This window comes from Leishmania major, chromosome 22 (assembly GCF_000002725.2).
Source record: "Leishmania major strain Friedlin complete genome, chromosome 22".
NCBI lineage: Eukaryota > Euglenozoa > Kinetoplastea > Trypanosomatida > Trypanosomatidae > Leishmania > Leishmania major.
The window spans coordinates 579,866-594,447 of NC_007263.2; the positions used below are offsets into that span (position 1 = coordinate 579,866).

The 14,582-nt window shown below is 57.4% G+C and overlaps 5 protein-coding genes and 14 non-coding genes across 32 annotated transcripts; all 19 read right to left on the minus strand.

Annotated features, from left to right (window-relative positions):
- Nucleotides 1–463: 463 nt before the first annotated feature.
- Nucleotides 464–1,240, minus strand: LMJF_22_1390 (conserved hypothetical protein; the record flags this gene model as incomplete). Its single annotated transcript, XM_001683238.1, has 1 exon — nucleotides 464–1,240. The coding sequence occupies one exon, from the start codon at nucleotides 1,238–1,240 to the stop codon at nucleotides 464–466; it is 777 nt and encodes a 258-aa protein (XP_001683290.1).
- A 1,404-nt stretch (nucleotides 1,241–2,644) lies between these two features.
- LMJF_22_1400 (conserved hypothetical protein) lies at nucleotides 2,645–3,898 on the minus strand (the record flags this gene model as incomplete). The annotated part of the gene is made up of 1 exon (XM_001683239.1): nucleotides 2,645–3,898. One exon carries the CDS (start codon nucleotides 3,896–3,898, stop codon nucleotides 2,645–2,647), a length of 1,254 nt encoding a protein of 417 aa, XP_001683291.1.
- Nucleotides 3,899–5,920: 2,022 nt separating this feature from the next.
- LMJF_22_1410 (Ca2+-binding EF-hand protein) lies at nucleotides 5,921–6,370 on the minus strand (the record flags this gene model as incomplete). Its single annotated transcript, XM_001683240.1, has 1 exon — nucleotides 5,921–6,370. One exon carries the CDS (start codon nucleotides 6,368–6,370, stop codon nucleotides 5,921–5,923), a length of 450 nt encoding a protein of 149 aa, XP_001683292.1.
- A 596-nt stretch (nucleotides 6,371–6,966) lies between these two features.
- On the minus strand, nucleotides 6,967–7,065 carry LM22Cs1C2.1. Of its 2 annotated transcripts, none has more exons than XR_002460408.1 (1): nucleotides 6,967–7,065. It is a non-coding gene; the product is annotated as a C/D snoRNA (small nucleolar RNA). The 2 variants fall into 2 exon arrangements; XR_002460409.1 differs by having other exon boundaries at nucleotides 6,967–7,063.
- Nucleotides 7,066–7,156: 91 nt separating this feature from the next.
- On the minus strand, nucleotides 7,157–7,260 carry LM22Cs1C1.1. 2 transcript variants are annotated; one of them, XR_002460410.1, is made up of 1 exon: nucleotides 7,157–7,260. It is a non-coding gene; the product is annotated as a C/D snoRNA (small nucleolar RNA). The 2 variants fall into 2 exon arrangements; XR_002460411.1 differs by having other exon boundaries at nucleotides 7,158–7,260.
- Nucleotides 7,261–7,309: 49 nt separating this feature from the next.
- LM22Cs1C2.2 lies at nucleotides 7,310–7,408 on the minus strand. Of its 2 annotated transcripts, none has more exons than XR_002460412.1 (1): nucleotides 7,310–7,408. It is a non-coding gene; the product is annotated as a C/D snoRNA (small nucleolar RNA). The 2 variants fall into 2 exon arrangements; XR_002460413.1 differs by having other exon boundaries at nucleotides 7,310–7,406.
- Nucleotides 7,409–7,499: 91 nt separating this feature from the next.
- LM22Cs1C1.2 lies at nucleotides 7,500–7,603 on the minus strand. 2 transcript variants are annotated; one of them, XR_002460414.1, is made up of 1 exon: nucleotides 7,500–7,603. It is a non-coding gene; the product is annotated as a C/D snoRNA (small nucleolar RNA). The 2 variants fall into 2 exon arrangements; XR_002460415.1 differs by having other exon boundaries at nucleotides 7,501–7,603.
- A 49-nt stretch (nucleotides 7,604–7,652) lies between these two features.
- On the minus strand, nucleotides 7,653–7,751 carry LM22Cs1C2.3. Of its 2 annotated transcripts, none has more exons than XR_002460416.1 (1): nucleotides 7,653–7,751. It is a non-coding gene; the product is annotated as a C/D snoRNA (small nucleolar RNA). The 2 variants fall into 2 exon arrangements; XR_002460417.1 differs by having other exon boundaries at nucleotides 7,653–7,749.
- Nucleotides 7,752–7,842: 91 nt separating this feature from the next.
- Nucleotides 7,843–7,946, minus strand: LM22Cs1C1.6. Of its 2 annotated transcripts, none has more exons than XR_002460418.1 (1): nucleotides 7,843–7,946. It is a non-coding gene; the product is annotated as a C/D snoRNA (small nucleolar RNA). The 2 variants fall into 2 exon arrangements; XR_002460419.1 differs by having other exon boundaries at nucleotides 7,844–7,946.
- Nucleotides 7,947–7,995: 49 nt separating this feature from the next.
- LM22Cs1C2.4 lies at nucleotides 7,996–8,094 on the minus strand. 2 transcript variants are annotated; one of them, XR_002460420.1, is made up of 1 exon: nucleotides 7,996–8,094. It is a non-coding gene; the product is annotated as a C/D snoRNA (small nucleolar RNA). The 2 variants fall into 2 exon arrangements; XR_002460421.1 differs by having other exon boundaries at nucleotides 7,996–8,092.
- A 91-nt stretch (nucleotides 8,095–8,185) lies between these two features.
- Nucleotides 8,186–8,289, minus strand: LM22Cs1C1.3. 2 transcript variants are annotated; one of them, XR_002460422.1, is made up of 1 exon: nucleotides 8,186–8,289. It is a non-coding gene; the product is annotated as a C/D snoRNA (small nucleolar RNA). The 2 variants fall into 2 exon arrangements; XR_002460423.1 differs by having other exon boundaries at nucleotides 8,187–8,289.
- A 49-nt stretch (nucleotides 8,290–8,338) lies between these two features.
- Nucleotides 8,339–8,437, minus strand: LM22Cs1C2.5. 2 transcript variants are annotated; one of them, XR_002460424.1, is made up of 1 exon: nucleotides 8,339–8,437. It is a non-coding gene; the product is annotated as a C/D snoRNA (small nucleolar RNA). The 2 variants fall into 2 exon arrangements; XR_002460425.1 differs by having other exon boundaries at nucleotides 8,339–8,435.
- Nucleotides 8,438–8,528: 91 nt separating this feature from the next.
- LM22Cs1C1.4 lies at nucleotides 8,529–8,632 on the minus strand. 2 transcript variants are annotated; one of them, XR_002460426.1, is made up of 1 exon: nucleotides 8,529–8,632. It is a non-coding gene; the product is annotated as a C/D snoRNA (small nucleolar RNA). The 2 variants fall into 2 exon arrangements; XR_002460427.1 differs by having other exon boundaries at nucleotides 8,530–8,632.
- Nucleotides 8,633–8,681: 49 nt separating this feature from the next.
- On the minus strand, nucleotides 8,682–8,780 carry LM22Cs1C2.6. Of its 2 annotated transcripts, none has more exons than XR_002460428.1 (1): nucleotides 8,682–8,780. It is a non-coding gene; the product is annotated as a C/D snoRNA (small nucleolar RNA). The 2 variants fall into 2 exon arrangements; XR_002460429.1 differs by having other exon boundaries at nucleotides 8,682–8,778.
- A 91-nt stretch (nucleotides 8,781–8,871) lies between these two features.
- LM22Cs1C1.5 lies at nucleotides 8,872–8,975 on the minus strand. Of its 2 annotated transcripts, none has more exons than XR_002460430.1 (1): nucleotides 8,872–8,975. It is a non-coding gene; the product is annotated as a C/D snoRNA (small nucleolar RNA). The 2 variants fall into 2 exon arrangements; XR_002460431.1 differs by having other exon boundaries at nucleotides 8,873–8,975.
- Nucleotides 8,976–9,024: 49 nt separating this feature from the next.
- LM22Cs1C2.7 lies at nucleotides 9,025–9,123 on the minus strand. 2 transcript variants are annotated; one of them, XR_002460432.1, is made up of 1 exon: nucleotides 9,025–9,123. It is a non-coding gene; the product is annotated as a C/D snoRNA (small nucleolar RNA). The 2 variants fall into 2 exon arrangements; XR_002460433.1 differs by having other exon boundaries at nucleotides 9,025–9,121.
- A 92-nt stretch (nucleotides 9,124–9,215) lies between these two features.
- LMJF_22_snoRNA0014 lies at nucleotides 9,216–9,271 on the minus strand. The gene has a single exon (XR_002460434.1). It is a non-coding gene (small nucleolar RNA).
- Nucleotides 9,272–10,814: 1,543 nt separating this feature from the next.
- Nucleotides 10,815–11,720, minus strand: LMJF_22_1420 (putative aquaporin; the record flags this gene model as incomplete). Its single annotated transcript, XM_001683241.1, has 1 exon — nucleotides 10,815–11,720. One exon carries the CDS (start codon nucleotides 11,718–11,720, stop codon nucleotides 10,815–10,817), a length of 906 nt encoding a protein of 301 aa, XP_001683293.1.
- Nucleotides 11,721–12,724: 1,004 nt separating this feature from the next.
- On the minus strand, nucleotides 12,725–13,060 carry LMJF_22_1430 (fk506-binding protein 1-like protein; the record flags this gene model as incomplete). The annotated part of the gene is made up of 1 exon (XM_001683242.1): nucleotides 12,725–13,060. One exon carries the CDS (start codon nucleotides 13,058–13,060, stop codon nucleotides 12,725–12,727), a length of 336 nt encoding a protein of 111 aa, XP_001683294.1.
- Between the last annotated feature and the right edge of the window lie 1,522 nt (nucleotides 13,061–14,582).

Consider the following 14,582-nt stretch of genomic DNA (forward strand, 5'->3'; position numbering starts at 1 on the left):
ACACGCAGCGAGAGAGTGGTCAGGTAAAGAAGTGAGCAGCAGCAGTCGCGGGGTATATTGTTTTCGGTTCGACTGCATTGGCACCCGCATCTTGAAACAGGCGGAGCCGCGATCAGTCCGCCAACTCCTCTTCTCCACTCCCACCGCCCACACATACAGGCCTACATGTCACAGGAGGGCAACGTGAAGAGCGAGGGCCGGGGCACACACACGCACATACATGGGGAGAGCAAGGAACAGCTGCACACCGCCTGTCCCGGCTGCGAGAAGCACACATGCACAAAGACGCGCGCAGAAGCACAGCGCAACGTCGTCTCGTAGTTGCTTTTCACCCATTCTACCGTCTTTTTTTTTAGGAGGGGAGGAGGGTTACCTTGGTTCGTTCGTCAGTAACGATTCGCATCTGATATGGAGGGTTGCAGGCGTCTCTGCACCGTCTTCGACTCGCATTCTTCGGTTTCGCCTAAATCGACTCCACCACCGAGGGCATTCCAAGACGCTCCACCAGCACGTGGTCCTTGCCCAGGAAGCGCGACATGTGCTTGAGGGCCACGCAACCAAAGCCGTCGCCGTACACGTGCAGCTTCAGCGCCTCCGTCATGGCACGTTCCAGGTCTCCTTTAAGGAACAAGGTGATGACGAAGAGACTACGGGCGACGGTGTCGTGTGCGTTTGAAGACAGTGCCGCTTGCAGCTTCGCCTCGCTATCTCGCGTCTCGCTCCACGGACGCGGTGCACCTTGCATCAACCGCCAGGTGGTCAACGCACGGTTTGCATCATTGAGTGGCGCATCACGAAAGGGCTGCAGCGCCGCCTCTCGGTCAAGTCGCTCCAAGTACGCGTTCTCGACGGTTTGCTTGCCCTGCACCAGTTGCGCCAGTCCAGCCCAGGCCAGACACAGGGCGACGCTATGATCGTAGTCCTCTCGGGATGCGACGAGCCGATCAACATCAGCGGCAACCGCATCAAGGGTTCGCAGTGCTTTCACGAAGAACTTCTCCGCGTAAAAGGGCTGACGCTCTGCCATCAACCTTTTCCCCATTCCCACCATCTTGGCCACGTCCACCGACAAGTGCTGCTCCGCCTCCTCCTGCGGTGACGATGCCGCACCACTGCTCTCTGCCGTCGTCGTGGCAGTCGCGATGGTGAAAACGCGAGCTGGCTTCGCAGAGGATTGAAAAGATGCGAGCCGGCTGCACACCCGCGGCACCTCTGTCGCACTCATCTCCGTGAGCGGCATGTCGCGAAGCGTGTCGGCGACAGCACCTTTGAAGACGACTAACAGCAGTGGATGACCACGGCGCTTGCCAAGCTGGACGCGGGCAGCGGCGAAGGAGGGGTTGGTGCAGTCCCAGAGAAAGAGACGCAGTCGCGCTCCGTATTGCTGCGCGGCGGCTGTAACGCTGTTTTTGAATTGCAGAAGGTGTTCTGCCGTGACGCCGTCGCCGGGATGCTCGTAGCACAAGACAAAGGCATCACCGCCTCTGCTAGGACCTGTGGTGATGTTGCCGCCGCTGCCGCTGACGCTGAAGGTGCTACCCTCGCACTCGAAGGCCGCCGCAAACTCCTGCTCATTCGTAACGAAGGTCACCGTCACGGGCGGGGCTGAAGAAACAGAACTTGTGGTGCTGACACAGCCGCCGCTGAGGCTGCCGAAGCGGCCGTCGCCGCTGGAGTCACCAGCGACACTGAAACTCATCTACGGTAAGGGTGCCACTCTCGACTGTTGAGTAGGCAGGCGGCAATGTGCCCGTGCGCACACACAGAGAGAAACATGATCGAGACGCGCCCCACACGATGCACGCCATGAGTGATATATGCAAAGGAAAGAAGACGCAAATCGTGTGCATGCGCGTTCGCGTGGGCGTAGAGGCAGAAAGGAAAAAGTGTACGAGGCGGGTTAGTACAGGACGTGATAGTGCCGTGGTAGATGAGTCGTGGCGCAAGACAGGCAACGCTACTCGAGTCGAGTGAAGATCTGCAAGCAAGCGTCCAAAACAAAGAAGGCCCGAATTCCGCCATCTGCTGCCTGCTGCTGGAGTCGTGAGGGGTCAAGCTGCGCGCGCTCCCCCCTCCCTGCCACTCCCTGTGAAGATGCTCATGTTTGCTTGATTGTTGTTTGAGCTTGCATCGCCATTTCGCTGCGTGTTTGATGCACGGATGCGGCGGCGCGTCACCGCGACACACCCGCCACGGGGAGGAGAAAGCACAACGCACGGTAAAACGTTTGAGCGGCACGAATAGCGGAAGGAGGCGCGCGGTGCCCACAAAGAGGCGAACCTCACACGCAAATGTCCCACCCGCCTCTCATCCGCGTCTCCACGGGCACCGCTCACTCCCCACACAAGCAGTACACGCTCCTGAGGAAGGAAGAGAGAAAAAGGATGTGCGCACAAAACATCAAAGAGAGAGAGAGAGAGAGAGCTGTACATCGCGTGTGTGTGTGATGTCCATCGAAAGGGCACAAGAAAGAAATTTTTACAGCGGCGATTCCGCGACAACCAAACAGGCAAAACAAAAACAAATGGGAAGGGAGAACAGCAGCAAGAGAGAGTGTGTGTGTGTGCCCGCAGCGGAAGTATCGGGTGGTGGAGCGACGAGAACAGGAAGACAACGGAGACAGGTGAGAGGATGTAGACGAGCATCATCGACCGAGCAAGCGCATGTCAACGCGCTGCTGTATGCCTTGATCAGCGCACAGGGTAAAGGTGCCATCCCTCGCCTCGCAACGTATCTCGTCATGGTATCCTTTGCGGTACGTTGACACGTACACCCCTTCGCCCTCCGGCACATCAGCCTTCCATCGTCCGTAGTACGTCCCGCCCCCGCGCACCTGCAGCGAGCCCTCGCCATCCTTCTTGTCGTGCACCCATTCTCCAGTGTATGATACAGTGGAAGACGTGTACTCGCCGTAGCCGTGACGCTTTCCGTTCGCGTAGACTCCAGTGTACCGCTGCAACTCGCCGTTCGCGCACGGCACTTCGTACGTGCCACGTCCATGAAAGCGACCTCGCTGCCACTCGCCAACGTAGTGGCTGCCGTCGGCGAAGACGCAGGTCGCCGCGCCATGCAGAGAGCCGTACCGCCACTGCCCCGTCACGCGAGCCGCAGTGCTGCAGGTGCTGTTGAAGCTACCGTGGCCGTGCGGCATGCCATGCATCCATTCTCCGATGTACACGTCACCGTTGCTGAACCACCTCGTGCCGCGTCCATGCTCGCGCCCCCGCAGCCAGCCACCCTCGTACTTGGCGCCGCTGGGGTAGAAGTAGGTGCCGTTGCCTTCGTACAAGCCGCTCACCCAGTCCCCCTTGTACACGTGCCCGTCGTTGTACACGTACTCGCCGTAGCCGTGAAGGGCGTTCTCGACAAACTCTCCCGTGTACACGCCCTCCGGCTCAACCAGCTCACCTTTGCCGTGCAGCTTGTCATCGAGCCAAGAGCCTTGGTAGAGGAGGTGGTACTCAGCACTGTGGTATGTGCCGGTGCCGCAGCGTTGGCCGGCGAACCACTGCCCCTCGTACAAATCGTTCATGGGCTGCGAGCGCCGCAAGCAACCTTTCCCGTGCGGATGGCAGTTCTTCCAGTGGCCCTCGTAGAGGGCCGTGCCATCAGGAAACGCGAAGGTCTGGTACCCCTCAGGCTGCAGAGAAGTGAGCCGGTCACGCACCGCGAGGCCCACAGACTCCCACACCGCTAGCGTGTCACTCACCGCAGCCGCACTCGCCTGCGCCCACGCTGCCCGGCGCGCTTGTTGGTGCCCCAGCATCTCCAGTCTGCCCTGCCTATCACACACCTCTTGTGCCCACTCCTTTTGGCCCAAGGCGAAGGCGACCGTTTGCTGTCGCTGGGCGTCCAGTGGGTGCAGTAGGAGGCGCGACGCGTCCTTTGGAATCTCCATCGTGAACGCCGGCAGCCCCGGGTCGGCGGCGGGGGCGGCAGGATCAGCGGTGGGGAACTGTTTTCGTGTCCCCGAGGGCCCTTGCGTCGTGGGTAGAATCACAACGGCAGAGAGACGACCCGCTGGTGCGTGCACCGCGGCACGTGAGGCGCGGTGTATGAGTGACTTCGGTGAAGCAGCAGCAGATGTAAAGGCACTGCGCAGGGGCTTCATCGCTGCTTTTATGGTCTCTGGCCCCATGTTTTCCCTTGCGACACGCTGCACCACCAGTGGGACGGCAGCCCCCCAACTGGGCGGCGAGTCGGCCTCGAGAACAGTCGACTCCATCCCCGATGATAAAAAGAACAAAGAAGTAAATGTGCTCACTCTCCTGAGCAGAGGTGCAAGGACCGAGCAGAGCACTGAACAGTTCAAAACAAGGCCCCTCACTTACCTCTGCCCACCCTCTCGAGAGGGAGAGGGAGGGAATAGTGCAAGGGAGGAGAGAGGGAGCGAGACAACGAGGCGGAAACACGTCACGGTCGCGGCGGACGCCCTTACTTCCTCTGTATACCTACGCTTTCATATCGGTTCTGCGCCTGTGTGGGTGTGTGCCAGCCCTCGCTTTGCCCTAGACGCAGAGGCTTGGTAGAGTGGATGGAACCAAGTCAGCTTTGCTCAGAGGCGGATGTCTTCCGTCGTCTCAGTAGGTGCTTGCTGTCTCTACGGTGTGTTACGTGCTGAGATGGAGCCGATCACGGTGGAGTCGGGGGTTGGAGGAATGTGAGGAATCGTAGGACAATGAAAGGAAGCGAATGGAGGCAAGGCGGCAGTGAGATGTACAAAGAGCAGTGGAACCTTTGATGCGCGTACAGAGAGAGAGGGGGAGGGGCAGCAGACCACATTGCCGCCTACCCACCTGCACACACAGACACAGAATTCGCTCGCCACCTGTAGCGAGATGAACGAAAAAAGAGGGGCGCTAGAGAACAGACGAGGAAGGGCGAGAGGTGCTGTTACTCGAGCTACGTGACTCGACCAGTTTAGCAGAGATTGCTGAGCACCAGAAGGCACCAGCAACTCTCTCACGCTGTCAGTCGTGGTCTGCTCTTGTTGCCCGTCCTCTCCCACTCCTCCAAGGGCACCCGAACCTCTTGTGCCATCCTCTTCTCTCCCCTTGCTGATCCACCGCGTGGAGAAGGCGCCTGGCGGGCAGCCAGGCCCATCGTGATTCGCTTGTTTCCGTTGGTTTTTCAGCCACGACATCTATTCCTTCCCTGTTCATTCAGCGTCTCCCCGCCTTCCCAACTTTCCCGCCGTGTTCATCTATCGACTGCTCCGTGGAACGCCGGAACGAGTGAGAAAGGGTGCCGTTACAGAGCGGGGGGCTTCGCCCTGCTCTTCTCCGACACTATCCGAGTTCCACTGAGCGAGCTTGTCGGCGATCAAAACGATAAAGGAAGGAAGAGGAACGCACACGCGCACTATCATCCGTTGAGAGGGAAAGCAACGGACAGAGCCACCCAGCCCAGACAACACACCACAGCGCCGCCACGCACGACAACGGCCCCGGGTGTACAATCACGAAGAAGTCATAAATAGAAACGGACAGCACAACCATACAAAAGCGAAAGAAAAGATCTGCCCAAAACCGAACGGCGCGAACCTACGCAAAGGAAAGAGAAATCAAAGTGAAGGCAGATGATGATGATGATGGGAAAGGAAGCGCACGCACGCACACGCACACACCGCGATCATCATCATCACCAACAGCACCACCTATTGAGAACGTTGAATCAGACGAAAACACAAAAGGTGGGGCAGGTAAAGCGACAAGGAGAGAGAGAGAGAGAGAGACAGAGGTCAAGCGGTGCGAGGTGACTCCGGTGACACTCCGGAGCCCTCGGCCACTAGCCCCCTTCGCTTGATGACAATGAACTTTTGAATTTCTTGATCGGTATCGGCCTTTTCCTCACTGCCTTGACCATCGCATCTCCTCTGCGCGGTGAAGGCGAAGGGCGCAAGCGCTTCCTGCGCCGTCCTCTACTTTCCACGCATCTGCAGCATCACGCTCTTGAACTCCTCAAAGGAAACCTCGCCATCACCGTCCTCATCGGCCTCGGCGATCATCTCCTTCAGCACATCGTCGCCGGGGTTCTCACCCAGCAGTTTCGCAACCTCCTTCAAGTTCGCAAAGGAGATTTTTCCTTTCTTATCGAGGTCGAAGAGCTGAAAGGCCTTTAGGATCTCCTCCGGCGAGTCCTTCTGCGCCATGCGCGACTTGACCATGGCTTCAAACTCGCCGTACGCCACCAGGCCGTTGGAGTCTGTGTGCATGGAGCGGATAATGCGCTCCACCTCGTCGCGCGACAGGTCACCGAAGCCGAGACCCTTCATCGCTAGCGCCATCTCCTCCGCGTCGATAGCCCCAGAGCCGTCGGCGTCGAAGAGGTTGAAGGCCTCGCGAATCTGCTCATCCGTAAGCGCAGCCATGGTTGATTGATGCGACCCACGAAAAGAAATCGCGGCAGTGCAAACGAAAACGCGATAAAGGAAATATGCTCTATGAGACGCGTTCACGCTGTATGCAGAATGCTGTCGATGAATGCAGGGCACACACGGAAATGACTGTGAGTGGCTCCACGACGCGCGGGTGCATTATGCACCGACAACGAAGCCGTCGTATGCCGCGGTAAGCCCCGGTAACAGGCCAAGCAGAAGGATTGCGAGAAGCACGAAATAGAGCATGAGAACACTTCCGCGAAACGGAAAAGGCGGGCGCCCTAGATATGTAGAGTGGCTTCCCTCACTGCTTGAGAGCGCGTGCCAACGGCGACTGCAGAAGCAGCTACGCCACCCATCGATGGATTAGGCCCGATACACTACAACCCCCAGTAGATACCAGTGCTGATAGTTGCGCAATCGGCAGCTCGTCTCCTTCCACCTCCGCTTCTGCCACCCCTCAACCTCACTATAAAACATAATACATCCTCATCCACTTAGACTGACCGCCCTAACGGCCATCTGCCAAAGACTCGATCGCCTAGTTTTCCTACCTCCCATCCACATACGCTGTCCAGCACCACGGGCCGTCAGAGTACGAATCGAATGTGTAACAAACTCGCTATTTTCACCTGCGGCACGCGCCGCATCCAAAGGTGTCCTAAGCTTGAATTCTCATCACGTACAGGCCTGCACCACGGCTTGCGCACACAAACACACACATGCTCACACAGGTCCACACGCACACGCGGCTCGGACATAGAGCGCGCCGGCTGGCAATCGGCGGCGCGCCCCCTTGTTGTACAGACGTAGCACTCGTGCTTCATCCGTGGCCGGGATCGTGGTCATAAGACCGTCGTAAGTGGGTCATTGTCACAGCCGTCAACGCAGAGCACACCCCAAGCGCACGCACACCGGCAGCACCACGGGCCGTCAGAGTACGAATCGAATGTGTAACAAACTCGCTATTTTCACCTGCGGCACGCGCCGCATCCAAAGGTGTCCTAAGCTTGAATTCTCATCACGTACAGGCCTGCACCACGGCTTGCGCACACAAACACACACATGCTCACACAGGTCCACACGCACACGCGGCTCGGACATAGAGCGCGCCGGCTGGCAATCGGCGGCGCGCCCCCTTGTTGTACAGACGTAGCACTCGTGCTTCATCCGTGGCCGGGATCGTGGTCATAAGACCGTCGTAAGTGGGTCATTGTCACAGCCGTCAACGCAGAGCACACCCCAAGCGCACGCACACCGGCAGCACCACGGGCCGTCAGAGTACGAATCGAATGTGTAACAAACTCGCTATTTTCACCTGCGGCACGCGCCGCATCCAAAGGTGTCCTAAGCTTGAATTCTCATCACGTACAGGCCTGCACCACGGCTTGCGCACACAAACACACACATGCTCACACAGGTCCACACGCACACGCGGCTCGGACATAGAGCGCGCCGGCTGGCAATCGGCGGCGCGCCCCCTTGTTGTACAGAAGTAGCACTCGTGCTTCATCCGTGGCCGGGATCGTGGTCATAAGACCGTCGTAAGTGGGTCATTGTCACAGCCGTCAACGCAGAGCACACCCCAAGCGCACGCACACCGGCAGCACCACGGGCCGTCAGAGTACGAATCGAATGTGTAACAAACTCGCTATTTTCACCTGCGGCACGCGCCGCATCCAAAGGTGTCCTAAGCTTGAATTCTCATCACGTACAGGCCTGCACCACGGCTTGCGCACACAAACACACACATGCTCACACAGGTCCACACGCACACGCGGCTCGGACATAGAGCGCGCCGGCTGGCAATCGGCGGCGCGCCCCCTTGTTGTACAGACGTAGCACTCGTGCTTCATCCGTGGCCGGGATCGTGGTCATAAGACCGTCGTAAGTGGGTCATTGTCACAGCCGTCAACGCAGAGCACACCCCAAGCGCACGCACACCGGCAGCACCACGGGCCGTCAGAGTACGAATCGAATGTGTAACAAACTCGCTATTTTCACCTGCGGCACGCGCCGCATCCAAAGGTGTCCTAAGCTTGAATTCTCATCACGTACAGGCCTGCACCACGGCTTGCGCACACAAACACACACATGCTCACACAGGTCCACACGCACACGCGGCTCGGACATAGAGCGCGCCGGCTGGCAATCGGCGGCGCGCCCCCTTGTTGTACAGACGTAGCACTCGTGCTTCATCCGTGGCCGGGATCGTGGTCATAAGACCGTCGTAAGTGGGTCATTGTCACAGCCGTCAACGCAGAGCACACCCCAAGCGCACGCACACCGGCAGCACCACGGGCCGTCAGAGTACGAATCGAATGTGTAACAAACTCGCTATTTTCACCTGCGGCACGCGCCGCATCCAAAGGTGTCCTAAGCTTGAATTCTCATCACGTACAGGCCTGCACCACGGCTTGCGCACACAAACACACACATGCTCACACAGGTCCACACGCACACGCGGCTCGGACATAGAGCGCGCCGGCTGGCAATCGGCGGCGCGCCCCCTTGTTGTACAGACGTAGCACTCGTGCTTCATCCGTGGCCGGGATCGTGGTCATAAGACCGTCGTAAGTGGGTCATTGTCACAGCCGTCAACGCAGAGCACACCCCAAGCGCACGCACACCGGCAGCACCACGGGCCGTCAGAGTACGAATCGAATGTGTAACAAACTCGCTATTTTCACCTGCGGCACGCGCCGCATCCAAAGGTGTCCTAAGCTTGAATTCTCATCACGTACAGGCCTGCACCACGGCTTGCGCACACAAACACACACATGCTCACACAGGTCCACACGCACACGCGGCTCGGACATAGAGCGCGCCGGCTGGCAATCGGCGGCGCGCCCCCTTGTTGTACAGACGTAGCACTCGTGCTTCATCCGTGGCGAGAAGGAAAGGGTTTAGGTGGAGTGCGTACGAATGAAAGTCAGGGAAGGAAATCGACAAAAGGAGAGAGAAAGGAAAGATGAGGTGGCGAAAGTGTCAACGGTGGCTTACAGAACTAAGAGGCGGCGTTTCCTGCGGTTTTTTCGCCGTTACATGCAGTCAGCCGGCAGCTGAAGAGGGAGGCTGGTGTTTGGTTCTGGGGCCGTCGGTTGTGGACAACATGTGATTGGGGTGCACAAAATGGAGATGGTCTTTCAAAAAAGGGAAAGAACGACGCACGGTTGTCTTGTGGGCTCACAGGCTTCCTATGCAGAATGTTGCCAAACCCTCAGGTATAGTCCGGGGCGTGAGGAGGCACAACGGGAAGAAAGAGGAAGAGGTCCCCTTTAAGCGATGCTCCACTCAGGCGCCGAGTGCGTGCAAGAATTTACGCCTGTCGTGCTTTGTTCGGTTTTCTCTCCGTTTACCCGCAGCAATAGTAGTAGAGCCCTTCTTCCTTGATGGAAAGTGAAGGTGCGGACAGAAAAAAGAGAGGGAAGGTGACAACAACCCTCGGTAGCACATCCCGTCATCTGCCCTGCGAAGGTGAGGGACGCGCTGTGGGGCACCTCCATCCCTCTTTTTGCGAAGCGCACGCAAAACGCCCACAAGCGCAACTTTCAAACGTCCCCCGCATCGAAGAAGTGCAGAGCACAGGGCAACGAGAGGAAAGGCACAGAAGAAAGAGGAGGACATGGGCGAAGGTGCGGAAAAACGACGGTCAAAAGTGGGGGGGGGGGGGGGGGAAGAGGAGAAGAAGCGGCTGAACAGCAAAACAGAGCAAAAGGAGCATTCAAACGGCACAAAAAGGAAAAAGCGAGCGCGTGGTGTGCGCATACGTGCATACCTGTGTGTGTGTGTGGGGGGGGGGGGGGGGAGTCACAGCGAGTAGAGGAAATGGGCAAAGGCAAGCCTCCAAGAAGGCGCTACATCCGCACAGACACGCCCGCGCACACAAAGGAGAGGTACGTCTGCATCCATCATGTGCACTCGTTTCGCCATTTTGTTTGTTCTTTCGTTGCACATCCGGCCGTAGAGCTGAGAACAAAGGGAAGGGAATGCGCATGAAGCGAGACCATCGTAAAGAGGAAGCGTCGCGTTATCGCTGTGCCCGCTGGCACCACATCATGGTTTGTTTTGCGTATCGATCGATGCACTAGAACGATGCTGGTTCAGACTTCGCTGGTCATCATCCCCTTATGCATTCTATCATCTCCTTCGTGGGGGAGTGGGGCCGTGTTGAGCGGGGTGGCGGAACGAACCACATCAATGTGCTAACACTGTTGTCTAGCGTCAAACCTCCCATGCTCCTCGATTCTTGGTGTACTGTCTCTCTCGCTGTACACCACGACAAAGAGGCGGAGAAGACGAAGAAGGCAACCGAACTGGGAGAAGCACGAAGGGAGCATCAGGAAAACACCTAAACCCACAAATGGAGAAGTCATCGATGCTTGAGCGTTCCCGTGGTTGCGCATAAGCCATCGTAGGGTTTGTGCTCGCCCGCTTAGACCTCATCCCCCAAGTTCTGCAGCGCCAGGTACATGATGGACGCACACACTGCCCCGACCGCCTCAGAGGCCCAGTAGACCCACAGGGATGCCATCGGCGTGCACGCAGCCTCGTTGAAAGAGAATAAGCACCTCACCACAATGAGAGGGGTAGCCACGGCGGGGTTGAAGACACCACCGCTAATCGAGCCACACGTCAAGCCTCCGCACAGCATCGAGAAGCCAATGGCGAAGCCGTAGAAGTTGTTGTTGCGCTGCTGGCTGATCGCGACGTGCAGTACAACAGAGCAGAGAACAAACGTAAACACACTTTCGGCGAGGAAGCCGCGCAGCATCCTGTTGAAGCTTCGCCCCATGTTCGGCACCGGGAAGTCCCGGCCGTTGATCATCATGCAGTAGAAGGCAGCCGCCACACCACCCGCCATCTGCGCGACCACGTACATGATGAGTCGGCGCTTGTTGAAGGTGGCGTAGCCCTCACCGTTGGAGGTGGCCAGCCACACGGAGAAGGTCACCATTGGGTTAATGTGGCCGCCACTGAGGTAGCCGAAGGAGAAGACTAGTGACATGAGCAGGAAGCCAATGCTAATGGGTGCCATCTCAGCATTCTGGATGATGCTGAGAGGCACGGTCAGCACCAATAAAAACGTCCCGATAAACTCCACAACGGCTGCGGACATGAGAGCGTCAAAGCGCAGGCTTTGCAGGCAGGAGAACTTCTGGATGACGGTGTTTGTGTTCAGCACCGGCGCCGGCGCGGCGGGTGCGCTTGTCGCGTCGGCCACACTTGGCAGGACCACCATGCTGACCGTTGGCGCACTCCTCGGATTTCCGGCTGACATCGGCGGCTCCACCTGATCATCGTTCGCGCCAGTAAGCATCTGGTTTGCCTTCGTCGCCATTTTCTTTTTGTATGTCCTTCACTGATGGTGTCCTTCGAACGCTGGAGCACCGCTGCAGGAGAGAAGTCTGCGAGCAAAATTAGAAAGGCAAGAGAGAGAGAGGGAGCGATGGGGTGAGGGCTGCACAGATGTGCCGCAATCTTGCCTTCCTGTGCGGATTAGTGTGAAGGGAGCGCTAGAAGCAGTGAAACCACAAGTGAGAAACAAAACACACACATACATATGTATACACATACATGCATATATAAAGTAAAGAGTTTGGCAATCACGGGCGAAACGAACAAGAAAAAAGAGGCGTCAGTGTAGCTGAGGAGGGTGGAAAGAAGAGCGATTGGACAACCTTCGGCGTACGGTAGTATCAGCGTGTATGCGTGTGTGTGTGTGTGTGTGTGTGTGTGTGTGTGTATGTGTGATTGTAGTACACTTGAGATCCGCGCAGTGCGGTGGTTCCTATTGTGACCGCATAGCGGGAAAGGGGTGAAAGAAGAGAGTGCAAGAGATAGGAGTGACGCAGCGACGGAAATGTGGAAGTGCCAATCGAAGCGGGATCACATTCAAAAGACAGGCCTCTGTCTTTCACAGCGACAGCCGACTTGGTGCGGCAGGCGTAGGCAGCATGCACGCTTACGCCTGTGCTCTTTCTTCCGTTGTCGGAACAGATCGACTGAGCAATGATAAGAAAAAGTCTCCTCGCACGCACAGAGCACACACACACACCGCCTTTCACCATGAAGTCGGCAGCATGTTGCGATCACTTCTCTGAGTGCTTCTATCATTGTACACGTGGTTTACATCAACAGTGTGCCTCCAGCCTCTGCGCCACGTACGTGAGAAGAGGGCGAGAAAAAACTTCAATAGCTGAATCTCATGACTCGCACAAGAAAGGGGGAGACACGGGGAGCCCATAGACACGGAGACAGACTCTATCATCACTGTGTGTTTCTGCGCAACTGTGATCCACAACTCAAGAGCGGCAGCACCTCAGCGAGCGATGAGACACCGATCTACGCTACATCGAGCAGCGTTACCTCAAACACAATGGTCGCGTTGGGGGGGATGAGCCCCGGAAACCCTGTGCCGCCGTAGGCGAGAGTCGGCGGCATCGTCAGCTTGCTACGCTCGCCCTTGGACATCTGAATAATACCCGCGTCCCAGCCCTTGATCACCTCACCGCACCCAACGCGAAACACGAAAGGCTTCCCGCGCTCCAGCGTTGAGTCGAACTTGCTTCCGTCCTCCAGATAACCAATATAGTCTAGTGTCACAACACTGCCAGATCGAGGAATCGTCTTGCCATCGCCCTCGATAATCTTATCCATCACCACTGCGTCGCTGGGCATCGTACTGCCGTGAGTATGCGCGTGTGTAATCTGATACGTATATGGTCCTTGCGACTTTTCCCGATGTGCTACTCCGAGAAAATAAAAGACGACTTCGACGTGGTTGTCAGGCTTACTTCGCTTGTCGCTGTGTTCGGCGACGGTCGTGATCAGAGCGAATGGAGACACGGCAACAGGTTTAGAAAATAAAGGGAAAAGGGAAAGAAGAAGTGGACCATAGCGTACATTTTGTTTTTTTTTTTGGGGGGGGGGGGGGGGGTCGTGCTCATACAGCGCATGCACGCGCACACATGATTGGCCGGCTGTGAAGGGGGCAAGAGAGGCTAGAGACTAAGCTACTTTGCCATCATCTGCACCTCGATCAAACGCCGAGGAGCGAGAAATCTTTCTTTGTTAACGCATTATTTTCCAATACACAAGTCGACAAGCCAACACGCACAAACACACCTTACCGACCTCTCTTGGAATATAACTAAATCGTGCTCTTCTTGGAGAAACCATCCTGCTATTCAATCGGACCACGCGTCCAGCGGACTCTTCCTGCCCTTCCCCGTCCCTTCTGCGCATGTGTGCTGCGCGACCGGCGCCAGACGGAGACTTCGGTGTGCTGCAGGCCTTGATCCACGCGGGCCGCGTCCACACTCCTGCTCGAGGGCGGAGGCGGTGGGCGTCCGTCGTGCGGATAGTAAGGGGCAGTCGAGGCGTATGCTGCATGGGCCCGAGGAGGAAGTTGGCCAGCCTCAGGTTAGGGCCCGATGAGACCCTGCACCCGGCCTGTATGCCGTGCATCGCCCTCACTCGCCTCAAGCCGCTGCAATCCGTAACGTGTTATGGAGACTCTCCACATCGGAGTCTGGTGGGCTCGATGGTGTAACTTGGGGTGTTCTCGTCATCGTTCCGGCATCTGCGCTTCATCAGCTCACCTGGTCGGATGTACAAGACCCCGCATGTTCCGCACGTATATGCACTTTGGGGTTAATTGGTACGCATCTCTTCGCGCCTTTTCTGTCGACCACTCCTGCTCGGCTGACCTCTCCATGCCTTGCGTGAATGTGATCCGCCTTGTCAGCTGTCACTGGAAGTGTGCGCGCACAGTACTCCGATTCTTGCATCCGGGGGCCTGTTTCAGCCTGACGTTGCTGCCTGGGAGAGCTCGCTGCCGTCATCTGCCATTTCCGTCGATGCCACGGGAGGCGTGTTTGGATAGCTTGTCCGCATATACCTCATCAGGTGGGACGCTCCTATGAGTCTTTGGCGGCAGGGGCATTCCACTCTCTCCTCAATCCGCACGCCTCTGACAAGCACGGGTGTGTCAAGCGGAGGAGGCCCTCAGATAAGCGTGTGCTTGCGCACAAAGAACTCATAGCCTATCGTCCTGAAGGTGCACAGGAGGTGGACACGTGGATGCGTATATTTGTTGAATCGAGACACGTTTCGTGGTGAGCCAGTCCAAACGCGATCATGGCCGCAAGTCTTTTTGGTAAGGCTCCAGTCCACACCTGTCCGCCGACACCAAGAGTCG